Source organism: Miniopterus natalensis, chromosome 13 (assembly GCF_054644295.1).
Source record: "Miniopterus natalensis isolate mMinNat1 chromosome 13, mMinNat1.hap1, whole genome shotgun sequence".
NCBI lineage: Eukaryota > Metazoa > Chordata > Mammalia > Chiroptera > Miniopteridae > Miniopterus > Miniopterus natalensis.
Window position 1 is genome coordinate 39236281 of NC_142093.1, and position 27523 is coordinate 39263803.

Below are 27523 nucleotides of genomic sequence, written 5' to 3' on the forward strand. Positions count from 1 at the left end.
TAGCACAGAAAGATGTTTTCTTCGGTTCTGTACCCATAGCTAAAGTTATCAAGGAGCAGAATCCTCACTCTCCACTCTCCACTCTCCACTCCTGGGCCTTCAGGCAGAGGCCATGTAAGGAACCCTGAATTGCAAGGCTCATAGAGTTATCCTGTCCCCTCCCCCCAGCGGAACCAGAACCAGGTTCTCCCTTGAGTCACCACAACCCCCTCCCCTCTCCTATTTCTGGGCATCAGGGATAATTCTCCTGTGGGTCTTTAAGTCGCAATGGCATCAGCAGAGCCAGGTACTTCTCTGGCCGCCGCTCAGCTCTCCCAGGTCTACTAATGCAACTGCAGCACTCATCCGGTAGCCTGGCAACCACGCTGCTTCTCCTGCTCCTTTCTCTCTTCTCCACCCCACCTCCTCCACCCTCTGCTCCTGGCAATTCCCCTGCTCCCCACATACTCATGGAAGATGTTGGGAAGACTGCGTGGGAGGTGCTGGCCATGAAGTCCGCGATCTGTCGCAGGGCCCAGATGTTGGAGGAATTGTTCCCCTTCTTCATCTGCTCCTGGATGAGGCCTTCCAGCTCCTCCCTGAAAGACTAGAAGCAGGCCCAGAGGCGCTGGTCCCCCAGTTCATCTCAGGCAGGAGACGGGGGGCCCTTCTTCCAAGTGCCCACCCCGCCCCAGGTCAGCTAAGCCAGGGCCACTCTTGGGATCTCTGGGCCCTGGAGGACATTGGGGAATTCCACTGGGGTTTTAGGAGCCTCCCCAAACTGCTATTGGGGGAGATTATGGGAATGGATCCTGCTCTCTTTGCCCTGTGGGCAGTACTCCGGATCCAGGTCCTTCCTGTGTCTGATAGTCAAGACCCCACCCCCATCGGACACTTTAAAAAGCAGAACTGTGCCATATTCTCTGTCCATTAGCCATGTCTATGGATTTTCTGGGCCTCAGTTTCCGAAGGATTTGATGACCTCAGGTCTCCTCCACTTCTGATGTCCCACTACTCTAAGCCTGGCCTTTCAGAACCATTGGGCTAAGAACAAAGCAAGCCTGTCCACCAGGTGGCAGTAGTGGACACTCAGGAGGAAGCAGAAAGCAGCTTAAGTGTTGGTGAATCTATAGAAGGACACAGCCTGAGCTCCTCCCATCCCCCCCACCTGAGACTAGAGTCCCATCCTTTGAGGCCTGAAACCTGGGTTGCTACTAACTGTCACTTTTCCTCCCACACCTGCCATCCCTCCTAGTCACACTCTAGGGTTTTTCTATCAAGCCAATGCTTTTAGCACCTCCTAAATTCCTTTAGGCTCCCCAACACAGTGTCACCTGTCACCGGGACCTCAGGCCCATCCCTCAGTGCTCCTCTGTGAGGCCTGAACATTCACTGTGTGCTCTCAGCTAGGGTCACACATGGCCCATGTAATGCCCTGGCTCCCCAAAGCACAGTGGGGGCTGAGGCAGAGCTCATCCCGGCAAGCACCTGGAGATGCCACTCTATCCCCAAACTTCCCAGCCCTTAGGATGGTGCACTGTTTCCTGAAGACCCCTAGCTCTACTGCCCTCAGACTCCCATTGCTCTTTCTCCCCCCCCTGCCCAAGGGCTTGTGCCATCCTCCCACTTCAGTGGCCCATTAGGCCCAAATTCTGTCCTTGCCTCAAGGATGAGCTTTGTGTCCATGCCAGGCAGGCACCAACTGACCTGTCTGGAGCTTTAGTGGGATGATCCTGACTTGCTCTCCCTTCCCATGTCCCTGTCCCGTGATCCCCCTGAACTCTCCACTCCCCCCACCTCCTGGGGCTTCCAAGCTCTCTTCACCCCTACCCCATGCATGCCAGCCAGGAAGGGGAGTCCCAAACCTTCAGCGTGGCACCCTCAGCTGGCCTTTGGCTTATACAAACTTGTTCATTGTTAACAGCTTTTGGTGAGGAAGAAAGACTGGAAACTGAGGCTCAGAAGGGGCCCTGGAAACCGAGGTGGGGCTCTTGTCTCTTAGACCCACCTCCTCCCACCAGGGAGCCAAACCACCAGCACCTAAACCAGGTTTTGCCATCTCCCAGTGACTAGAGAATGAAACAGCCTTGTCTAACTGCTGGGACCCTGAGCAAGGGGAAGACGGGTTATGTTTCAGGCTCACCCGCATGGATCCACCCGCGCAGCCCCCCCCCCCCCCCCCCGCCGGGGTCAGGCCCGCTCACCGGGCTCTGCAGGATCATGGTGACGCGCTTCTTCTGCTCCATCAGGTTGAAGTCCTGCCGCAGGTCCGCCGCGCGGTGGCGGAGGCGCATGTACTCGGGGTCGTCCTCAGAGAAGCGGTCACAGTCCTGCTGGCCCTGCGGGGGCGGCGGGGAGGCGGCCTCGGGGACAGGCTCCTCGCTCATTGTGCTGGTGGGTTTGCGATCCACTCCCGGATCCCTGCGGGGAAGGCAAGAGGGGGTGGGGGGCTGAAGGCCCATCGGGGTTCCCGTGTCCTAAAGCAGAGGGCCCTGCGACTGCAAGGGCAAACCTGGTGGGGACGCAGCAGAGCCGCGCAGACAGGCAGCCACCGCCCAGTTCTTCTGGGCAGACAGCGCTGCAGGCCAAAATTCTTCCCGAGGCATCACCCGCTGTGCCCCACCCCTTTTAATACTCCTCAGCACTTCCACAGCCTCAAAGCCTTTAAAAAATAGCAAGAAGCAACCCCTCCCAGAGGGTGCATTGGATGTGAGCCCGGAAAACCCTGGGTCCCTTATAACTTCAGGTCCCACCAGCTCCAGGACCACCTGAACTCTCAGCTTCTCTACAACTAGGATTTTGACCAGCACAGCCTTCCTGCCCTGAATCCTTTCAATCCAGGCAGGCACGGGCTGATTCTCTCGGCTTCCCTTTGGAGTGGCTGCATTTCCCAGGAAGGGGCCCGAGAAGGCTCTGAAGTAGCTCTCCACTCCATGAAGCACCAAGAACAAAGAGGTTTTGGGCCTAATGGACCACACCACCATGTCCCCAGGCCTGCCTTCACTTCTTAAAACTTAGCCCCGGAGGGCTGCTCCAGAGGTGCTCCCCTGTGTGGGGGGTAGGAAATGGAAGCACTGACTCTCTCACCCTGACACAGGGGCCTGCTCAAATCCTTTGATTTTGTGAACCGGAGGCATCCTTTTATGCTCCTTCCTTCCCTTCCCGCAATGTTACCTAGGAGACCAAAGTTGTGTGCAGAGCGGCTTAGTGGTTAAAAGCATGGACTCTGGAGAAAGACAATGAGTTCATATTTCAGCTATGTCAGTTAATAGCTGTGTGATCTTGGACAAGTTACCTAACCTCTCTGTGCTTGTTTCCCCATATGTAAAATGGGGATTGCAACTGTTTAGCTACCTCTTCGTGTTGTTCTGAGGATTAGATTAGTGTATATGAAGTACATACTTAAAATAGTGCCTGGTGCATAGCAAGTGCTACTAAGCATTTGCTCTTATTATGTGTTATTTAGAGGCTAGCATCATCATAGCATTAAGAACTCGAGTAACGAGAGGCTTATGATTCGATTGTAAACAGGTGCACACTAAATAACTGTAATTATATGTTTTCGTCCAAAAAATAATTTACTCTTGAGCTATATGAACAAAAAGAAGAGCATGCAGAAAAGACTGGTGAGGATGCTTAGTTCTCTGAGCAGATAGTGGGACATGTCAACCTGGAGGTCACAGGAAAGAGAGTGAGCAGGGTGCTGAAGATCGGAGGAGGCCAGCATTTGTTGCACAGGTGTGACATTGTAAAGAATATATCTGGTCCTTGTCCCCAGTTTTTAAAATGTCCAAAGACATTGGAAGTGTCTTCTGTTATTCATACTGAGCCTCTTTCACCAAAGTTTATGCTCATGTGGTGACTTACGGTGGGCCCTTAGGTAGCTTCAAGGGAAGGACGGGCCGCCAGGAAAAACCAAGCGCTTGATTAGGGGGTTGCAACTTCAGCCCCACCCCCAACCACAGAGGAAGGGGAGAGGCTGGAGCTTGAGTTCAATCATAATGATTTACACCATTATGCCTAGTAATAAAGCCCCCCTCTCCAATAGTGACCCCCAAGCCCCCTCCCCCATTAGAAACCTCTGGACACAGAGGCTTCCTAGTTGGTGAGCACACGGCTGTGCTGGGCTGGTAACACACCCGGATTCCACAAGGAAAGGGCACCAAGCTCTGCACCACGTCTCCAAGCCTCAAACCCTGTCTTCTGTGTTGTTTCCATCTGGCTGTTCCTGAGTTGGATCCTTTATAATAAAACTGTAATAACAATTACAGTGCCTTCAGTGAATTCTGTGATTGTTCTAGTGAATTCTAGAAACTGAAGGGGGAGACATGGAAACTCCCAAATTTACATCCTAGTCACTCAGAAGTGCGGGTGTCCTGGGGACCCCACTGTAGCTGGCCTCTGAAGCAGGGGCCATCTCGTGGGCAACCTTGCCCTTTAACTTGTGGCAGTTAACTTGTGTGCCCTTTGACTCTGGGTAGTGTCAGAGCTGAGATGAATGGTAGGAAACCCAGTGGGTATCAGAGAATTAGTGACAACAGTCGCAGGCAGCTTCTATTCATGAGTTGTTTTCAGTCCCAGAACCACTCTATGAGGCAGACATTATTGTCCCAGGTTTACAGATAAAGAAACTGAATCAGGGAGATTAACTAACTTGCTCAAGATCAGAGACAACAGTGGAGCCTGGGTTTCACCTAGGCCTGTCTCTGTTTCCAGATCTGCACTCCTCCACTCCACTGTCCCCACATATCTGTTGGGCTACCATGTGGAAGAGGGCTGATTCCTTAAGAGCCTCAGGATCCAGAGCCAGAAAAGCCAGCATTTGCTGCAGACAGGCAGATTCTAGCTGATGGAACGAGGGAGAGCTTTCCACCAGCAGGGGCTGCTCAGTAACCGGAAGATCAGACAGGCTGCCTCCTCGGTGGGGAGCTCTCTCCTTGGCATCAGGGTGACTCTGGAAGCTGCAGAGGGGCTTCTTCCCTGGTTGGAGGGTTGGACTGGTGGCCTCTAAGGTCCATCAGATTCCAGGGTAGCTCCTGAGTGAGCAGGATTGGGGGAGCTCACGCAATGACCTGAGTATCTACAAGCTCATGCTGGTGAGACAGACTCAACCAAAAAGTGTGCCCCGCCCTCCTCACCACCAAAGCTACTGACTAATTACCAGGAGGCAGGACCAGCCTTGTCCCAGGCTGCGTCTTCTCAGTGCTCAGCCTGTGTGCCCCGCTCAGCTCTCAGGGACGCTGTCCACATCTATAGGATTTCAAACGTCTGGGCGGAAACTGGAAAACACAAAGATGAAAGATATCAGGGTCTGGTCTGCACTGCCATGGCTCCGGCACCTGCTTTCACAGCACCATTGGGTGAAGACTTATATTAAGGATTGCTGGGAAATTCTTTAAAATGAACTTGAAATGAATTTTTATTTTAAAAGCAAATTATGTCCAAAAAAAGGTAAAGAAAGCTTTGTTATCCTTATGATTGGCCTCAAAATTCCTTTCAGAGAGAGGAAATGGAAAATCCCTTTGCTGAGGGTGGGCCAGGGAGGCCCAGAGGAGGAGGGAGGCTGCTCTGCTGGTGGAGGGATTGGAGGGGAGCCCAGAGGAGCCGAATGCTGCTGGACCAGAAGGGATATGACACCTTCCTCACACCCGCCCCCAAGTACCTCACTAACAGCTACTAAACTCACAAATGGGGTGTGAGGGATTTCGGGATGTAGGCCAAGAGACAAAAGAAGCCTGAAGAATATCACACCCCAGGCAAGGGGGAGGGTTTGGTGTTGCTCAGGCCAGGAACTGGTGGGTTCAAGACAATTTCACCTGGAGTGCAAGGGGGAGAAGGGCCCCTACCATACCTGGGTAATAGGCTATAAAGTACTACTGCAGGAGGCATGCAAAGTTGTTAATATCTTACAAACAAGGGCAACTTACTCCAAAAATCCTGGGGCTCAAGGTATTCAAAGGATTAATAATTGAAAAATAATTATTTTAAGGCAAGTGACAGCTGTCCATTTTCACTTGGAACACTGTTGTTCAGGCCCAGAGAAGCTTGTCTTATCCCTGACTCCACCCTACCCCACCATTGGCTCTAGGGGCCAAACCCTGCCTATCCTGCCTCACCAGCCAGATCAGCTCCATCCCTGACCACGTGCTGCCCAGAGCAGAGCATCTGGAAGGACTTGTCTCATCAGAGAGGGGTGAGGAGAATTCATCTTGGTAGGTACAGTGTGCCTGAGGGAGTCTGGGACACCAGGGCACCCAGGACTCAGCATTTCTGTACCAAGGTGGCCCCTGAGCCCCGTCCCGATGTTCATGCCTCTAGTTAGGGACTCTAGATAGAGGCCTCCAAAAGCTATTCTCTATGCTCTGCATGTCAGTGGCCAGCTGCAGCCCTTCTCCCGTTGGTCTTATTTTTAGCTAGGACAGGGTCACGACCACCACTTAATGCTGCTTCTGTTCAATGCCCACCACTGTGGGAACCTTCCTTCCCAGGGTGGCTGGCTCCAAGGTGGGGTTCGCTGACATACCTCTGGATGCTATTCTTTGGCTAGGTGGCCACTGATTCTCCCTCAGGACCAATCCTGCACCTAGGTAAGTTGTCTTAGCTGAAGCACCAGCTTCCTCCCCTTCCCCTGTAGCTCCTGCCACTGAAGTGTGAAGTTGTCCCTTAGCCTGCTAAAGTTTGAATTTTCAGAGTCTGAACTATTTCTTATGTCATTGAAAGAATTACTCTGCCCCAGAAGTGACTTGTACCATTCATGTAGGAAATAGGCATCTGACCCTCAGATAACTAAGTAAACACTGTACACAAAAATTCCCATCCCAAACTCCTCTGTGTTGACGTTCCACTATTAGAGCTTCATTCCTTGGTTTATGGGATTATTCCTTGATTAAAATGAAAGCAGCCCTGAGAATTATTGTAGGCAAATGTGTTACTTATAAACATTCTCCTGTGATACCAAAACTGTCAAATCTCTGATCACAGAGTCAGGCTAAGCAATGTCAGGACAGGCACCGGGTCAGCAAGTCTTAACCTTTATCCGATGAAAGGGAACTTTAGTTCCCGGCAAGGAGTGGGTCCCGCTGGCCGAATTTAAATGCTGACGGAATTTAAATGCCGTCTTTTAAAGGTTAAATACTCAGAAACCTAAGCATATATGTTCTTTTTTACAGGCAAAAGGAAAGAAACCATTATTTGTACAGTTGATCCTGGAAAATATATGGAGTTTGTATGATGCTGTCTTTTAAATGCCGTCTTTTAAAGGTTAATGGGGAAAAGAGAAGAGAAAGAGGCCTGATGTCAGGGCCACTCAAGAGGGTCCAGCACCTTGGGCAGAGCTGCCACCCTAGGTGAGCCTCTGGAGACTCGGGTTTGTCAACCTTCTGAGCCTGCATCTGCTATGGTATCAACGCCAGCATCGCCACCCACTTAGCTTTTGGTTTCCCCTGCATGTGATTCCACAGCCCAGCTTGCCCCAGCTTCCAGCCACCCAGGCCCTGTGGGCAGAGCTGAGAAGCAAGAGGAGGGCACCCCATACAGTGAGAACAAGGCGCCTGGCTCCCCCTAGAAGGCAAATCTCCTGGGCTGCCTGCTCCCTTCTCTCAGTGTGCAGTAGAGCTGGGTTGGAGGTGGAAGAGTCAGGATACGGGATTCCAACTCTAGCTGGCTGTCCACTAGACTGTAAACCTGGACAAGTCACAGGTGCTTAGGGGCCTTTGCCCACCTGGATGTCTCACGGCCACCTTGAAATTGACCTGTGGCCAACCATGCACCAGAGCCTTCCTTCCCCAGCCAGGCCTTCCTCTCTGCCCCCCACCCAACTAGCTCCCCTCACTCCCCTAGGGAGTCCCTGAAGGCAGCTTTGTCCCCTCCCTCTCTCATCTTGCACACCCACTGTCACTAAGTTCTCTGGTTTTATGTCCTAAATATCTCCCCATCCAGAGCACCACACCCTGAATCAAGCCCACATCTCTCCATCCCTTCATGGCCTCTGCCCAGTCCTTCTTCTCTCATCCCTCCATCCAGTCAGCAGCCAGAATCTCTGCTCTAAAGGTGCAAATATGGCCCATGCCTGTCACTGCCCTGCTAAACACGCATCAGTGACTCGTCACCCAGGCCAGTGCTGCTTTACCTTTTTTATTCTAATTCCTACTCCTCTGGCTAAAATGTGGTCAAATTTAGATTGTATTACAAAAGTGACAGGTATTCTTTTAACATTTATCAAGTATAAAATTTTAATTCTGAATTCACTTTTTCAAACCAAACACATGCTCCATGCTGAAAATTCAAACCCACCCATCCTGACCAGGGGACTAGGGGGCTGTGGCTCTCTTGCTCTGGCCACCCTCTTCTTCTTGAGGACTGCCACACTGTTGAATGAGGTCCAGGCTCTTAGCTGGCACACCGAGCCCCGTGGGCCTCTCAGTGTCTGCCCCCACCCTCCTGGCCTGTCACTGGTGCTCTGGGGCTATTCCCAGGACCTGGAAGGCACCAGGCTGGTCCCACCTTGTGGATGGTCCATGCTGGTCTTACCTGGAGCACTCTTTCCTCTTTGCCTTCTCCTTTCAGCTCTGATTGTCCTCTCTCAGAAGCCTTCCCCCCACACCCTAGTCCCTTAGGCTCTCAGGTTACTGTCACTCCCCTCTTTCATCCCACTTACAGCCCAATAGTAACAATCTACTACCATGAGCTCCTGGTGGGAAAGGCCTGTGTCTTCAGCATTTCTCTATTCCCCATGTTGCCATAGGACTTGGTGCCAGGTAGGTCCTAAATAAATGTAAGTTGACTGAAAACTCAACTAACTGAATTGGGAGGAGTTAGGCTGGTTCAGCAAAGCAGCACCCAGGCCCTGGGGTCCCAGAGGTGAGCAAGGCCCAAGGGGAGCTCATGGTATAGTGTGGGAAGATGGTCCCTAAGCAGCCCCTTTCAGGGTAAGGTGCTGATTGTTAATGAAGGCCACAGGGCAAGTGCCCTAGTGCCTAAATCCGCTCCTCTAAAACAAAACATTCTTTTCTTACATAACCCAAGTGCTGGGCCCCTCTGGCACCCATTCTCCTGCCTATTTTAAAGCAGAATTCCATCAACTGATTACAACTCTCAAACTACCAAGTTCAACTCCACAGTATATCATTGATTATGGGGAGACAAGAGAAGGTAATATTATATACCACCTTCATGCCCAATCCCCTGGGCTCTTCCCAATCCCCTGGGCTCTTCCCAGCTCAGCCCTTCCCTTCATCTGTCTCTCTTACCTCTCCCCTCCAGGAGCTGTCCCCTGTCCCCTCCCCAGGACCCTCTGCTCCTTGCTCAGGGGAGCCTTGGAGCTCCCTCTCGGCATCTCCAGTTTGCGCCCTCACACTCCTGACCTACTCAGCAAGGACTCTGGGACTCCCAGTCCTTGGAGAGTACTTGGAGATTGCAAGTCACGAAGGACTTGTCCCTGTCATCGGGCATTTTCTTCCCTGTTCCTCTGAAGACCAGGTATATGTGATCACTGGAGTATGAAATCGCATTTCTATGGGTCATTCCTTGTAGCTATAAAAGAAACAGAAGGTCTAGAAGGGGAGCGACAGATGCCCAAGTTGCCTGACTTTCTGTCAGCTTGTGAGCACGGAGGAAAGGCGGTGACTGTCTCCTGCCACTTCAGCGGGAGGTGACAGACAGGAGCAGACAATCTGTATCACCCAGCACCCTGAGTTCTAAGTGGAAAGATGCATCAAGTTGTCATTTCCCACCTGCTCCTATCACTGCACTGGGCATGGCCACCCCTTTGGTGGTTCCAGTCTCTGAAAGCCCTGGTCCCCAGTCCCATGGGTCAGCTCCAGACACAGGCAGCATAGAATCTTCTTCAAGCTTTACTCTGGAAGTCAGACCCAAACTCACCGATCACTGGATGACTTCCAAAGGTGAGGAAGGAGCCGGCTCAGCCTCGCTGCTGCGACTTAGCAGAGTAAATGGAGACTGTTGAATAAAGGACTGGGCCACACCCTGCCTGGCCCCTTCAGATAAAGAGAAAGCTCGAACCTCTGGGTGGTGGAATGATGGGTGAAGCTTATCATCAGCTTCTTCACACGCTTCTGACTTTTTCAAAGTTCTACATTACGTATTAACTGTCATAACCATTCAGGACAGAAATAGTTTAAAAGAGGAAAGGGAGAAGGCGATGGTCAGGCTCCCTCTGCCCATCTCTGGAAACCCCTCGGCTGGAAAATCCTTTAACCCCCTGACTGCTGCAGGCCTAAGAAGCATTCATTTCTGAGCGTCTCAGATGCATACTTTCGTGGTGAAGGCCAGTGAATTTTAAAAGCCTTCTAGCAAAGGGCCCAAAACCTAATGGTTGGTAGGTATTATTTTCCATTCTTCTGTTCTCTCCAGGAATGGCACTGCCGTGCGACAAATGGGCCCAGCATTCTTTCTCACCACTCCCTCTCACTGGCCAAGCACAATTATTTGTTGAGTATCTCCTGGTGCCCACGAGTAAGTAAGAACAGGAATTGGGCATGAGAGGGAAGATTCCCAAAAGAAAAGAAATTTTGCTCCTGCCTGTTAGAGGCCCACAGTCTGTTAAGGTGAAATATATATATTTCCAAGAAGCATTAAACACATTCATTTCAGACCTCCTCTCACATTCATTTTCAGATACACACACACACATAATTAACTGTTAAGTTCAACACAATACAGGAAACTGAAAATAAATGAAAGTGTTCAATATTTTTTAGAACAGGAGACTAGAAACCTTGGATCCACAGTTATGAAGGCCACAGTCCTGAGTTAGACTCTTAATGAAGACATTATTGAATCAACAAAATTTGGGCTGTTAAACCCAAGTAGGTGTTGGTGCTGAGCTGGGCCCTCTCATCAGCATTGCAGTGAGGGGCCCATCATCCTGGTCTTCAGAAAAGGAAACTGAGGACCCAGGAAATGGAGTGACTTGATCAGGGCCACAGAACTAGTGAAGGGCAGAGTCTGGTTTGACTCCACCTGGTTCCAGAACCTGTTCTCTCTTTTTACTTCACCACACTTTCCTCCCCTCGTCCAAATGAAAGTGAGCAGATGCAAAGAGCCTGTTAGGAAGGTGGCAAGTGGACATCAGCAAATGGTCATAACCCTAGGCCCAGGTACCATATTCCTGGAAGAAGCTCCAAGGTTTTAGCCAGCACCTTAAACAACAATTCTGGTTCCTATTTCTGGCAGGGGGATACCAAAGGATGTAATTCACAATCCCTGCTCTCAAAAGGTCCAGGGGGGACAACAGTGCTTCAGTTAGAGGCTCATGAATAGTGGGTTCCATGGAGATCTCAACCTTAGGCTCCAGCACTGAGCTTCAACCCACTTGTCAGGAACCTCTGCCACCAATCACAAAGCCATGTGGACGTCATGCCTTCAATGACAAGGAAAAAAAAAGGGATTCAGGAAGCCCTGGTGATGCAGAGACAATGCTGAATTAGCATGATGGCTGGGCTCAACCTTCAAATACTCAGTCCATTCAGTGAAAAGGTCAGCCAAACTTGCATACAATGTGGATAAAAGCTCATCAAATAGGCTGTCTAATTGAACTGACACGTCCTCCAATCCACTGCTCCACACCTCAGCCTGTGCTAGAATCCAGTCACAGATACTTGAAAGGGGTCATCTTATCTACCTTTTGCGGTTGGGCAGACTATACCTACAACCAATGGAGCTATATTTTGAAAAGTTTCACCTTGGTCAAGTTCAAGCATAAAACAGTTGATTCTGCTTTTTGGCCTGAACTGTGAGCATATGTCCTTCAATAAAGTAAGAAACTGTAATCCATTGAACCATGTGGCAGGACTACCCTGTCCCCATCCCTACCCCTAGTCAAGAAAGCCAGGAAACAGCTATTGGATGATGCCGGTCGGTCTATGTTTAATAGAATAAACCATATCCAAGGCCACAGAGGTAGAAATAAATGCTCTTTTAGCACATTAAGGTCAAAGTTGTTTTGTTGGGGGATTTTTCTTACTAACTGGGCATAAGAGAAAATTGGAAGAACACCTTACATCTAGGACTGGAGGGGAATCTGACACCATCCCTTCCCTCTCCAGACTGAGAAAGCTCTAAAAATTTACAACTCCAATGAGACCTGGAACTTGTTGGCTTGGGAGAGGGAAGGGAGACAAGTCAGTAGGCCCAGGAAGAGGCTAAGGTGGGAACCGGAGAAGATATGTGAAAGGGCAGGGGCTTCTGAAGGCTCACATGGGGACTTTGCTGGCCTCTGGACATCTATGTGGAGACAGCCCAAAAGTCTGACAAGTGAGGCTCAGACTGCAGAGCGTCAGGAACAAGATGGAAAAGATACGAAGCATGTTGTTATACTTTCCACTCCTCTCTATGATCCTCTCTGTGATCTTGTATGGTTTGAATTTCATCCTGAAGATATTAAAGAACGAACTATTTTAAGCTCTCTCTGTGTATCCATGTGTGTGTGTTTGCATATCCATGTGTCAAAGACAATGCCATGTGCTCACCAAGCCCACTTCCTGTTCTTCCTGGGCTCCCACATTTCCCAGCCCCACTTCCATCTGGATGAGACCACGAGGAATGTAAGTCAATGGAATGGAAGCAGAAGTGATGTGCGTCACCTGTAGCCCAGGGAATTAAGAGCAGAGGTGCTTTCTTTGCACTTTCTCCTTTTTTGCCTCCCAGCTGGATGCAGAGGATTCGGTGGAAACGCTGGGACCCTTGGAATGATGCAGCCACCAGTGGAAGGCACCGGGTGTGGCTGAAGGAGATTCCGAACTTGTTACAGCAGGTAGCCTGCCCTGAGAACATATTCACACCTTTTCTTTAGCTCAAGATAGTTTTCTAGTAACTCTGGTTGTTTTTTCCATTCCACTTATTCCAGTGTCTCCTTCAGGATCACCAATTATCCATATGTTGAATCTCTGTTCTCTAATATTTTTCATTTGCCCTCTCATTTTTTTTTTTTTTTTTAAAAATTACAGTTGATGTACAATATTATATTGGTTTCCGGTCCTCTCATTAGTTATATTATTAACATTTTCCTTGCATTCTGACAGCTTGTCAATGTTATTTCCAACTTCATTGATTTTAATTCAGCAAAATAACATGGATTTTAATTATAATATTGAACATTTTGTCTGTTGCATACTTTCCTTATTTCACCTCCATCTCCACCTCATACTTTTTCATCTTAGTCCATTCTTTCCTATGACTGCCCTCCTGTTTCTTAGAAGCTATGCCTTTCTTATCTGTATGAAGGATACCAAATAGTTTTCTGACATTTTTCTTCTGGTTCCTAAAGCAGATTATTATAAGAAGTAAGTGGTTCTTATGAGTCTTTCAGATCATTTGTCTTTCCATCAAGTGTCTTTCCTTAAGACATTTCTAATTGCTTTTCTTTTCCTTTATCCTCAAATAAAATGAAATCAAGTCCCCTAAAATACAACCTACGGGGATAATAGCTTCTAGCAAAAGATAATCAGGAAACTACATGACTTCTGGAAATCCAATGTGGTCCACACATAATGAATGGTGACTTTTAATACCTCCAGGAAATGTGTGCCCTAAGCTGACCATAGCAATTACCTCAATAATCAATCCACTTAAGATCAGAGGTTTAAAAGAACAGCCATCAAGGAAACCAGCCAGATCCCACATCTAGGTTATAAAGTGGGTGCTCCTTTTATAAGAAACTTAATGAAGTTCAATCAAACTCATTTCTAGGTGGTGGGGAAATTGATCTATTAACATCAGACTCAAGAAAATAAATACTTAAGTGAACCCACAAATATTAAAATATGACCCTTCACATCATAAATTTCTATGATTCCATAAGAGTCTTGATAAGATTTAGAAATGAGGGAGTGAAAGATAAACATCATGGTAACAATTTGAGGGTGATCAGATGCTGGAGACTCAGTCAGCCTTGCTCCCAGAGCATCTCCTGCTTGAAGAAGTGACATGCGAGGCTAGTCACACAGGCGAGCAAAGGATGACCTTTAAAAAAAAAAAATCCTCACCTGAACATCGATATGAGAGAAACACATCGATTGGTTGCCTCCCAGAGCCTTTGAAATTTTGTTCCTCAGTATATGTCATTAGCTTAGCTCAAGTAAACTTACAAAAATTCTCTACAGGTTTAGATGTTTATTATGTCAAAACTAAGAAAGGGAAACTGCTGCCAAGTATAATTATTAATTGGAGGACACATCCCATTTTCATAGATGTTGACATGGGGAAAATAGTGTGCCTTAGAATGAATGAAGTATGGGAACCCAACTTAGAAGTTAGTGTCACCAACTTTGGGACTTCCCTTCACAGGGTAGGGAGGGTGCAAGTCATCCACTGAGTTAGGAAGCAAAGGGATGAGACAAGAGAAATAGGCCATGGGCTTTAGGAGAGCCCCTTGGAACCCTGGCTCAGGGTTTATCGGCAGGTGAAGCTGTCAGTCTTGCTTCTTCTAGGTACAATGTCCTGAGATCTATGTGGCAAGACAGACTGATGTGCCCAGCTTCCAAAAGTTTCACTGAGGAGCACAATGTCATAAGGGAAGAGCAGACTAGGATAAAGGACAATAGGATGAGATGAAAATGGAGAAAGATCCACTACTTGGATTTCTGATTTGCTCAGCTGATGAATGCCACCATGGCTAGAAGTGTCCTCCAGAAGAACTAGCACATAGTAAGTGCTTAACAAATGCTAGCTCCCTGCCCTAGATCCTTCCTCCAAGAACCTTCTCATATCTGCCATTCCCATCTGCCCTGCATTTTCCACAATGTTGGGAGTAGAGAGATTTGAGGCAAGCAAAGGGAAAATTAAGAACTATTGTGGGCGGCAGGGCTAGGGGTGGTAAATAACTCATTAGGAGTCCAAATCTATCTCATTACAGTAAAGGCCCGGGGATTGGCTCCACCACACAGCATCACGGCTAAGAATCCAGGCTCTAGAGATCATTAAGGGCCCAGGATAGAAGCCCAGCTCTGCACATTTCTAGCCGTGTGACCTTGGGCAAGTTACTTAATTTCTCTAGACCTCAGTTTCTTCATCTGTATAATGGAGAGAGAAACGGTACCTCCTCAGAGGATTACGAGGTAGCAGACAAGGGCACAGGCCTGCCAAATAATGACTCAGTAACTGTTAGGCGCTAGCATTAAATCATTCTTCACGTGGTCTATTGACATTGTGACAATTGAATTTTAAAAATCACAGTCTGGTTTCCATCTCGCCAGGAAGAATACATCTGGGCTAACTGCCTCATCAAGTGTTCCCAAGGGAATGTCAACGAATCTGTAAAACCGATTTTAATGATATTAGGCCGGTTATGTTTGCTGCTGAATTTCTGTATTAAAGACACAGGTAGATTTTTTGGCTGATATGCAGTTTTAAATGGGGGTTCCATTTTTTATCATCTGAGCAGGTAATCTGGAGCTTACAGTGCTGGTCACTGTGCTAATTGCATCGCTGGTGAAAATGCCTGGATTGGGCTGCAGGTTTTTTCAGCTAATTTCCTGACCCCCTTGACTTGGTCATTTATTATAGGAACAAAAGGTTGCGCCCAGCCATCTGATATGCTCGTGCCTTGGGAAGGGCTCCTGATCCTTCTTGACAGTCAAGCTTGCAACTCAAGAGAAAGGCGTGAGATTTTCAATCTGGGAAAGATGAAGGTGGCAGAGGCCTGCAAACCAGAATCATGAAGGGTGTATGCAAGGGGAGATCCCACCCTGCACCACTCGAAACAAGGGTATTTAAAGCAAATTAAATGAAGTTTTACATACTGGTTAGTAAACAAATGGAATGTGTTAGCCCGAGGCATGATGCGAACTAGAAGTGTATGAGCCACACTACACATTCATCTACAGAGCTCCTTTGAAAATAACCCCTCCCCAAAGCATTCAGCCAGGACAAGCTGCCTCGTGGAAGCGGGTACCTATACAGTGTTAAATGAAAAAGGGTTGGGGTAGGATAAATAGCCACTCAGAGTGGGGGTGTCCCCCAACCTCCCCGCACTGTTTGGTGGGGACAGGACACCTTGGCCTTCTTTGTGACCAGCCTCCCTGGGAAGTGGGATAAAGGACCCTGGTGTCATCTTCTCCACCTTTTGAGCCCTCCATGATTTCAGAAGAATTATTACATATGGCAAAAAGCACAGATTCTGGTGCCGACTGCCTGGCTCGTATCCCAGGTTTGCCTTTACTAGTCTCACAGCTAGGCACTGAGCCACCCGATGCCTCAGTTTCCTCATCAGTAAAGTGGGAATAGAAACCCTGCAGGGCTATTGCAATCAAATGGGTTCATCCATGAAAAACACATAGGACAATGTCCATGAAGAGTCATCAGTCATGCTGGTATTATGGGGCAGTTTTCAGCAGTCTGGGTAAATCAGAACACCAAGCGGGACCAGCTGAGGAGGGTGAGCACTGGCAAGGGTCTCAGAAGAACACTATCTGGGACTGTTCCAAGAGAGCCTGTAGTGGGTTGAACTGTAGTCGATTGAACTGTAGTAGGTAGGTAGACAGGCATGAGCAGAGTAGGAACCATAGGCAGCTCAGAGGGTCACCAGGGTGGAGAACCCCAGGTGCCCAGCAACCAGCAAAACTACAAGCCCTTGCACGACCACTCTCTTAAGCACTATCCCCTGGAGATGACATCTAGGCCTCAGCTGTATTTCAGCTCCAGGTCCAGAAAAGCTGCAAAATCAGAAGGAGCAACACCATGGCTGACATCGGGACCAGCTGCATTGACTAATGACCCCCTGCCCTGAAGCCAATCAGTGGAAACCACGACTCTGAGGGGGCACACCTGAAAAACTGATGAATTTTGAGCTCCTCCCCTGAGATCTCCAGATAAAAGCTCTTAAAACAGGAACCCTGAGCATGCTCTCTTTCTCTTTTTCCAGAGCACATCTGTGCCTTTCCTCCCTCTTTTGTCTCTCAAGAAGCACTTCTCTCTCTCTCTCTTTCTCTCCCTAAGCTCCAAGGGCCCTTCTTTTGCCTCTGTAGCTCATTTCCTAAGCCCACTTTTCTACTGCTCACTTCTTCTATCTCTGTGACTTTCTAAACTTTCTCTTATAATTTGAATCTTTGCTCTGAATTCTTTCTTAGCCAGAACTCAAGTACTGAGGTTGCTGGTCCGAGGTCCAACACCTGGTGCTGTTTCACTGCACCTCAAAAAAAAAATCCATGTCTTAACTTCAAGAACCTGAGAATGTGGCCTGATTTGGAACATGGATCTTGACAATGTAATTAAGCAAAGAATCTCAAGATAAAAATCATCCTAGATTATCCAGGTGGGCCCTAAATCCCACTGCAAGTGTCCTTATAAGACAGAGACACACAGAAGATGGCCACATGAAGACTGATGCAGAGATTGGAGTGATGAGACCATAAGTCAAGGAACTCCAGGGGCCACCAGAAGCTGAAAGAGGCAGAGAAGGATTCTCCCCTAGAGCTGTTGGAGGGAGCAAAACCCTGCCAACACCTTAATTTCACACTCTGGCCTCCAGAACTATCTCAGGTTTCTACAACTTTAATGTGCATACAAATCACCTGAGGATGGTGCTAACCTGCAGGTTTTGGTTCAGCGGGTCTGGGGTTGGGCCAGAGAGTCTGCATTTCTCAAAAACTCCTGGGTGATGTTGATGCTGCTGGTAGAAAGAGTTTTTAAAGTGTATTGTCATTAGCAGCAATACGATGACAAAGTAGACCCCTGGAACAAAGTTTTGAAAATTGTAGATCTAATCAGCCACAATGCTGGGCCACTGTGACAGTGGAGGAGCCCAACTTTCAGCTGTGGGATAGAGTGAATTCAAGTCATTGACCTCTGGTGGCATGTCTCCCTGGACTCAGTCGATGCTTCTGAATTGAACAGCTGCTCACGGGGACAATGCTAATGGCTTCTGACTGCTCCAGTTCATCACTGTCTAATAGGCTCAACCAAGAAATGGTCTTACCTTTTAGAGGAGGGGAAAAAACAAACAAACAGAAAAACCAACCCCGATAGGTTTCTTCATTCCTGGCCCAGAACAATTCCTGGAGAATGAAAACTTTGATGAGAGAATCCCAGTTTCCTAATTTCAATGAACTGGATGGAGATTTATAAATCAGTATTTTTGCCCCAATGTTTTAATGGAGTGAAAAACACTTGGTCCAAAGAGAAGACAAGGATGGGCCTCTAATGTAGCCTGGGCTCTTAAGTGACTGGGTACTGAGAAGCTCAGTTTGGTAGACAAGAGGGGAGAGGCCACTAGCAAAAGTTCCCCAGAATGAGGGTAGGAGTGGGGTAGCTTTACCCACTACAAAAGTCTAGGTTTAAAAAAAATATTTTTAAAGCTGGTCCCCTAAGTTCAATGTTGGAACGGGCAAAAGAAGACACAGACGTCCCTTGGCCTGAATTCTCACTACATTCATTTTCGCACTGATTTTTTTCTTCAGGGCCTCTCCTCCAATACAATCCACACACATGGTTAATCTCCAAAATGCTTCACAAAAGCCACCTACAACTTCCTGTTGTCTGTAGCCGAGAGGGTCACAAGGCTTTATATCATGTACCCACTCCAACGGAGGGGTGGTGCTGCCTTCGGAGAGCTTGAGTCCCCCTCTGCCTTCAGTCGGAAAGGATGTGGGGGTGGATTTCCAGTGTGTGCCATGGGCTCGGGGAGGGGAGAGGAATCATGCCATTTCTTTCTAGACAATGGGATAAAGTCATCTTGGCTTTTAAGCTCCTCAGGCTAGCACTGGGCGTCATCTCCCACTCTTCCTCTATATGAAACGCCCACCCCCAACAAACACACAGGACCACTTTCCACCCCAACTCCAGGCATGGCCTGGCTCAAGCCAGACCTCTACTCATCCCCTGGTCAAGGTCTTTCCCTTCTCCAGTGTCTTACTTGCGCCCTCTTCTCAGCTCCAGTACCTCTCATTTGTCACCACACTGGCATCTTCTGCTATTACTCATCTCTGTAGGTGAGTCAGGACCAAAGTGATTAATGCATGAGTGTTCCCAGCTTTCCCCTCCATGAACTCCAAGAAGAGCCTGCCTCGCCACAACAACTCTTTGGGGCTTCATAATGCAGAACTGACAGGGAAGGGAGGTGGGTAGAGAACAAGAGGATGGGACCTTCAAGGAAGCTGCTGGGTTTTTAAAACCTTGCGCTGAGAGAGGAACAGCTATGTGAGGTGAGTGCATCGGGTGGCAGAGAAAATGGATTTATAGGAAATGTTGCTGTGGTTCACATAATCCCTACTCACAGTCAACGTATGCAAGACCTCAAGTTACTACAAAGAGCTTCTGGTTACTTAAGTCCATCTTTGATGCCAACACCTCACGTTCAGACTGGACCTCATCGCATATGGCCGTGTAATGTCCAACCCACTCCTCACATGCTCTCTCCTGGTGTGGCTTAAGGGCCATTTCCAGCACCTGTCTGCCTGGGTCTGGGGCAGATCCCTGTGCGGCAGAGCTGGGAAGGCCCTGAAAGCACACCCAAGCCCCTCACTTTACAGATAAAGAGTCTGAAGCCCAGAGAAGGAGGGCCCATTAGCACCTCAGATCCCACTGTGGCTGAAATGCCCAGCCGTGTGAGAAGTCGGTCTTGAGCTGGGGACAGAGTGTGACTGCTAATACCACTTCCCCTCCTTCTGGAGGCACCTTTGGTGGGGGGATCTCAAACCCATCCAGTGTGACAAGTATTGATCGAAGACACTTTGTGTGAAAATAGGTTAAACATTCTAGGAAAGCCTGCTATGGACACTGCCCTGAGTGAATTATTTTATAATGAAAAGCACCCTTACACAGACAGTAACCTCCTCCAGTCATGGGTGAAACCCTGTGTCCCATCTCCTCTTTCTCACCGCCCCTCCCCCTGCACCATCTCCTCCTCCCTCCCCACAGACACCATCCCTGCAGGAGTGCCTGCCTTCCCTGCACAGAGGCAAGCCCAGTGTGGAAAAAGGTAGGTGCACCTTGGGAATGCTGTTTCTGACGGTGGGAGTAGGGGAGTCTCATTAAAGAGAGCTCTGGCCTTGCTGGCCTGATTTTCCCAATGGCAAACCCCAAGAACACGTTGAACTTCTAGCTTTCATTGACTGTCAGGGTCACAGTGTACCTTGAAAGGCAGCCTGGCTTGAGCTGCTCTCAGTCTTCTCTGCTGACCCCTGCAGGATCCATGTCGCTGGTTTCCTAATGAGTTGAGGACAGTAGGAAGCACTGGCCCAAGATGGGGGGAGACACCGAGCATTTCCTCCCTCCCTATCATCTCCTCTATTGCTCCAGCTCCTGCCAGAGAGGCCCACCATATTCCAGCTCCCCGAGTAACCCTGGCCCCTGGACTGGGATGACATCACCTCCACCCCTTCTCCTTGCAGCCTCCGAGTGGAAGTGACTTCCCACTGGAGCTCATTTCTGGGCTGCCTCTGCATGCCCTGTCTGTTTCAGCTCCTCCATGACCTGTGCAAATGTCCTGCATTAAATGCCTTCTACTGAGATCCTTGAATAAGTTCCTATTTTCCTCCTTAGACACTGACTGATACACAGCCCACCCTTCCCCTCCCTCTTCGTTAAACTTATGAGAAAACTGAGACCAAGAGGGTATGTGCTTTGTCCAAAGACAGACATACAGATCTTAGGAGTCAGTGACTGGGCTGGGTTTCCTGGCTCTGTCCTCCTCGTCTCTGCAGAAAATGGCCCAAATGCTTGCTTTGCACTTTTAAGCCAAAAGAGTTGCAAGTCAGTAGGATCAACACATTTAAATATCCAACTTCTAAGTTACAACCACAGTCACAGAAACAGCCCTTTCACAGTCTAAACACGCCCCCTGGGCATGAGGAGTAATTTAGTAGCCCAGGCAGTGACTGTAGCCAGGTCACCACCTGCTTCTGTGCCTCAGTTTCCATATCTAAGGAAATAAAAGTGACACAAAATTACCATTTCTAGAAGCAGTTAAACATTTCTCTTAATATATGCGGCAAATTCAACTCCTCAGATTTTTGGACCAGATGGTCTCTCAACTCTGCAAAGTAGGTTTAATTTAATATTTAAATCTGCCACATATTTTAAATACACAGTGCTGCTGCTAATTAACACTTCATAATTTCTCAAGAGTCCCACAGGCAATTGTTACAATTTGTAACTGGTGAAAGATGGTGTCAAGAAAATGAATCCTATTTCTTTCCCAAATTGCAACCCCTAGGATAATATATGTGCAGAAGCTTGTCTCTTCCACCCAGTGTGAATGGAGTGGTGGGAGGATGGGTGGCTCCCCTGGGGATAGATGATGGAGACATGTCAGCAGAGCACCAAGTCAGGCACTCCAAAAGGGTCAGTGGGCCACGTTACACAGGTGCACATAAGGTACACAGTGACCCAACAAGAAGACATGGACATATGTGCACACATATACGCACACACAGCACTTGCAAGAAAAAGCGGGTCAGTAGGGCAAAGTGAGCTGAGTGTGTGTGAGCCTGAGGCAAGGCCAAGCAAGCCACCGGTGCAGAGCAGGGGCTGGGGCCACTCTGCCCCAGTCTCACTAGGCGGCCTCCACATCCTTACCCCACTCCTCTGAGCCTGAAGTTTGATCACTCAGAGGTTCATTTGGCTCATATGTCTCCTCTTTTTAAAGGCTAGTGCTCCTGGGAGAGTTGATCAGATATTTGTTAATGTCCTGCCTACATCGTGTGACCTAATGAGGAAGCTTTCTTTTTTTTTTAAATTCTCACCCGAGGATATTTTTTCTATTGCTTTACAGAGAGAATGGGAGAGAGTGCGGTGTGGGGGGGAGGAGAAACATCTATGTAAGAGAGACACATCGATATGGTTGCCTCCTGAATACACCCCAGATTGAGCCTGCAACTGAGGTACATGGCCTTGGCCAGAATCAAACCTGGGACCCTTCAGTCCATGGGCTGACTCTCTAACCACTGGGCAAACCAGCTAGGGGTTGAGATAGCTTTTTTCCTGGAGTTTTGTAGACATCAGGGGCTGATAGGTCAGGGAACCCAAGAGTCCATGGAGCACTAGGGAGGTGCACTGGGAGGGTGCAGGCAGCCTTACTCTACTGTACCGGGGGCCCTGGACACCTGGGCATGGAGGGAAGGGGACTTAGAGGCTGATGGGGCTCCAAGGCGGGAGGGAGGTGGAACGCCTGCTTGCCCAGGGTTCTGCCTAGGACAGCTGTGGATGGACAGGCTCCCACCGCGCACACCACCGCCTCAGAATGCTTCTTCTTTGCGGGGATAGGAGGAGACTGAGCAAAAGGATGACATGGAGTCAGGGAGACAAAAATAACAGGAAAGACTGAGAATGATTGGGGAAAAGCTTACGGTGTGGAACCTTCTTTCTCAAAATTGTAAAAACAACAAAAAGTAGATTGGAAGTTCTAAGGGGAAAAGGTCTTGTCTGACTTTGCTCATTACTGTGTCCCCGGCCCCTAGAATAGTGCCTGAAAAATAGGCGGTACTAGGTAAGAATTGAAGGAGAGGGTACAGGCCAAAGTGCAATGAGAGGCTACCTCAAGGCCCTTCTAACAGAGTCATTTATGAAGGCCCATTGACATCCATGGCTACACAGTCTCTTGCTGGAGTTATGGATGGGCCTCTAGGGAAAGGAAAACCACTCCGCAGACCCCCAGGGATGTGAGATGAGCTCTGCTGGCTTTCTGCTGTTCCCCTGGGTCGCTGCCTTCACTAGGCAGCATCTGGTAAATGGCCAGCCCACATGTCCCATCAGCAGCCCAGGCATCTTCCCTGATGACGCCCACTACCATCCAACCTTAAGTTTCCTCAACCAAACCTGGCGTTCAATAGGCAGCAAGATCTGCACCAGAAGACACTGAAGGGGGATTCTTGGGGGTATTTCTACCCTTCATTTTCAAGGCACCACAGGCAAAATGAAACTGCTAATATTCTGGCCATATTTTCAATCTTCCCTGCCCCCTTTCATTGGGTTCAGAAGATTAAGTGGCACAGACTTTGTAGAAGGTAGAACAAAGTTAGTGTTTTGTAACCAAACCAAGAAGCAGTAGAAAAATACGTAGTACGAAGCCTATGGATCTTTATAGTTTGTAAAACCACTTTGTCAGCCAATCAAAAACAGCCCTGGATCTAGCCAGCGACACTCCTACCTAAAGCCTTCTACAAGAATACAGTTCCACACAGAAGCACCTTGCACAATGCTAACTCCTCAATTAATATCTTTCCAGTTGAGAAACATTTGAATGCCATGTGTATCAGGACCAATCAAGATCCTATATGTATGAAGCAGAAAGATTTCCTGATCCCTAGATATACACTTGAACCACACACCATATGGAGACATGAGGGACATTCCAGGGGCATGTCATGGGAAAGAGCACGGGACAGACTCCAGAAGTGAGCTAACTGGATTTCTAGCTAACTCATTCTGTGATCAACAGCAAGCCACTTCACCTCTCTGGGCTTCTGTTTCCCCATCTGTGAATAAAGGGTGGGACCACGCAGCCTCTGAAGTTCCTGCCAGGTCAGAGGTGCTCTTTGATGGTGAGTCAGTGATTTGAACAGTTCCATTGGTGTCTCTGCCTGGTCCACAGGAGGAAACACAGGCCCTGGGCTCACCTTCTCTACAGCCATCCTCAAATGGCCCTCAGGGATGTGGGAGGTGGGGATGGAGAGGGAGATCCTATGCAGTCTAGAGTCAGAGCGTTAACGTCCCAGGAGCAGGGAGGTTGCCTCTGAACAAAGAACTCAGTCTAGGAAGCCTCCTCTGAGTGAGCCCAGTGTTTGTCTGGGGGAGTCAGGATCTTTTTTGGGGGAGATAAAGAAACAAAGGAGCTCGTGGAGGGTTTTAGAATGTCACAGCCATCCCCTGGTGACTGGAGGAGGGGGCCATGCAGGAGCTAAATCTGAGTCACAGTGCCATGATCTTCACAAGAGGAGTCACTGAAACATCTCATGGGAAAGGTGCCGGGTTCTGGCCTCCATCTGTCTGTTCATCCGTGGCTGAATGTGCCTTCATCTGCTTATTAATTTCCATCTCATCACAGTCACTCTTGGCACACGAGTCCCACGGACAATTTCCCATCTACATTACCTAGCATTCAAGAATTCATACACTGACATAGACACACATACAATAAGACAGCTTTGAACAAATTAGCTGTTGTTATAAGCTCATGTCCAAGGGTCATCTTTATTAGATATTCAATAGGTTACAATTTTGCAGAATCTTTTTTCTGAATTTTTCCCGCAGCAGATATTGCTTCTTGCAGGAGACGTGAAATCACTGCTGGCACGTCTTCTCCCCTGTGATCTGATCTGATCCGCGGGCTGATTTTTAAGGAGGCTTTAATAATGCATATGAAGGAAAGGGTGGTACATGAATTAAACACCAAGCCACTGCTCAGACGTGCTGCCTTGAAATCAGGGCTGGTGGGCAAAGCACATGGCCCAGCTTTCAGCCTTGAGTCTTCTGGTTTGCATTGAGAATGAGGGTTTGGACCCCAAAGCCTTTTCTGAAGATGCCATCTGACGAGTGCAGGTTTGAGCCAACATCAGCTTGTCAAGGGCTGATTTTCATTTCCTCCCACAGCCTGGCCACACAAGCCACTGCTTGCTGAAGGAGGAAGAGATGCCTTCATTTAGCCTTCAGGAGTGCTAGGGGTGAGTAAGTATTTGACTGAAATTTCAAAACATGTTGTCAAAAAGATGTTGCAGGTCTGGTTAAGATACACCAAGGGTCAGAGGCAACGCAAATGGAAAGGAAAGGATTCTGTATCTGGGTTCCCAATGTTCAGGTTACATAACTGATGTCACTGTGCCACCTGTTAATAACACAGTAAGGCTTGGTGAGTTTTCAGAAATGGGTTGCTGCACTGATAAAGAAAGGATCGCCTTTCTTGTCCCCAAGTCCCTGTGCTTTCCGCAGACACACAAAGCCCACCCCCAGGAGCAGATGAGCAGACTTCATCTCTGTTGTCAAGGAAACCAGTCTGTTCTTAGCTCCAGAATTGGAAAGCCTGGGCCTGGCCTCAGCAGTGCCTTCTGCCCACTTCTACTAACAGCGCCTGCCATCTCCTCCCCACCAGGGACATGGAAGACCCTTTCCCAAAATCACTAGCATTGGCCAGTGGAATCAGATTCCATGGATAGCGCAAACCAACCAGTGGGCAAGTGCACAGGCCACATGAACAAATCCATGGAAAAAAATTAGTCTATCCACATGAAAAAAGAGAGGACAGTTGGCAAGGGCCTGGGACAAGTGCCAAGTGATTGACCCTTGTTACCAGGAATGGCTTAGGGAAGTAGGATTGACCACCCAAAGCCAGCCCAGCACTTTTCCCTCTAAAACATCCACCCTCACCTTTCTCCAAACAGGAGAGTCAGCCCACTGGTACCCACCAACGGTTCAAACGTGGTGCTCTACTGAGGAGGGAGTAGGGTCCAGGGAAGCCTTTTGGGGTAAAGGACCTGGGTAAAATGCTCCTGGGGAGGTGGGGGGGGCATTTGGAGAGTCAGGGGTAGGACAAGGTCTGGGAGGAGGGGGAAAGAAGAACTTCAATATTGCTACCATCTGAAATGGAAAGAAAACAGGGAAAGACAGGAGTGAACTGGCTGCTGGCAGGAGAGGGGAGAGGACATTGGGGATCTTGAATGCTCTATGAAAACCAAGCATGGGGAGTAAATGAAAGGACCCTGAGATGCCTGGTAAGGACAGTCTTGCTCAAAAAAACAGTCCATGTGCTTGATCCTACTAACTCCCTGAGCCCACGTTATGTCAGTAACCCTTTCAGAGGCGAGCACCCTCAACCTCTGTTGTACCTATGTGGTTACCTGTCCTTTTCAACCAAGAGCCCCAGGGGGTCCATCCAGGACTCACCTCTCTGCCCGCCACAGCCCTGGGAGGACAGTTTGCACACACCAGGACTGAGGAGGGTCTGCCGAGTTTTCATGAGCGACTGAATTGCTATCCTAGACCTTGTGAAACGGCCTACAAAATGTATTCACAATTTTGGTGTTATTATGAGAAAGAATTTTAAGATTTCTATCTCTAGAATTGAGAGTTTTAGTTGGGTTCTCACTTCTAGTGGTGCTTTATCCGGCTGTCCCAATTCTTGTTATTATTATTAATGATGATATTGATTCTCGTCAGCACAGAGAAGTGAACAGAAAAATGAGGGAATTAAGAGTGTCCTCTGCATTAAACCCTGATAAATTTGCATAATGATTAACTGAAAGAGAAAATGGCCCCTTGCCCAGAGGACTAGACTTGAACCTGACAGTATAATCACACGACAAAACTTCATCACGCACCTGGGTCAGTCCTGGGGAGATGTCACAATCCCGGGGACCGAATTCAAGAAACACAAAGCTTAAAATAGCTCAAATCCTTCCACTGAATTTCTCAAACACGGTGAAGAATAGAGAGTCTCCAGCAGTGCTTTTGAAAACCCCCCTTTTCCTTTCCGATCCATTGTACCCACACACACAGCTACCACGTGCCTTTTCCTCAAGCCTCTACCTCCCCACCCCAAAAACTCCTCTGCCCCCGCCAGCTTTGCCTTATTCCTGCTTCCCCGGTGCCCCCTTCCTCTGCTCTTTCCCAGACGGCCTCAACTGCATTATGCAAATTTAAAAGTTCATTTCATTTGTCCTTCCTTTACCCCCTCACTGCTCAGCTCTCCTCCCAAACCCTGTCTCTATCTCTCCTGCCCCCCTTTCATCCCAGACACCAGAAGAACAGGCTTGACCAGCCCTCAGGTCAGTCCTTTCTGCCCTCAGGAGGGTACAACATGGCAAGGGAAGGAGCTGTGTACACAAACCAGAGTCTTCTTCGCCTGCCAGGGGAGCAGAGGGCTGAGAACAATCAGATAGATGGTAATGACTTTCATCCCACCACGTAAAGAAAGACTGTGTCCAGAGAAGGAGAACTGGGCCGGCACGGAGGCATAAAGGAGTCACAGGGGCAACAGCTGGGTTCGAGCTGGGCTAAAGGTGGCCCAGCTGGGCAGATGTCGAGAGCACTCGTCCTTGGCAGCATTACGACATCACTGGCACAAGTTAACTCCAGTTTATGCAGAAATGCAGTATCAGTTAACCAGGTTTCCATAGAAACAGCATGAGTTAACTCAGGTTTCCATACTCCACATTATGATGAAATTTAAACTGGTCCTGCTCCATTGAGTAGACAGAAGCCTTATGACGGTTCCTTGACTGTGCTGACCTACAGTTTTTATGTATTTTTGCAAAATGCCCCTCTAGGTTTCATGGTGTATGCATGGCAGTCCCCTGACGTCTGCCATCACATTGAGTTGAAATTTCTAAACCCAATAAGGGCTATGTACTGAGATCAGTTATTTAGCTTCTTCTAGAAGTTCTATAACTTTTCACATGCCTTTCAAGAAGCTGCCTAGCTCAGAAAATCTTATTAATGTTTTTCTTATTTTGGACATGAAGAGAATCTATTTCTTCCCACTCCTGCTTTAAAAAAAAAAAATTTGAATGGATACTTAAATCTCAGCTCGGAGGGAGGCAGGTTCATTAGTCCACCCAGGATGCTCATTAAAGCACAATTCTGGAGCGAGGGAGACCAT

General features: G+C 48.4%; 1 protein-coding gene across 1 annotated transcript in view; it reads right to left on the reverse strand.

The window, feature by feature from the left end:
• The window catches only part of ADD2 (adducin 2), an 85388-nt gene that overhangs the window by 32579 nt on the left and 25286 nt on the right, over positions 1-27523 (reverse strand). The window contains exons 2-4 of the mRNA XM_016202612.2: positions 5141-5258; positions 2184-2400; positions 448-586 (exon numbers count right to left, since the gene is read on the reverse strand). Of these exons, the coding sequence (XP_016058098.2) occupies positions 448-586; positions 2184-2366 (322 nt within the window). The 5' untranslated portion in view covers positions 2367-2400; positions 5141-5258. The remainder of the gene's footprint in view (positions 1-447; positions 587-2183; positions 2401-5140; positions 5259-27523) is intronic.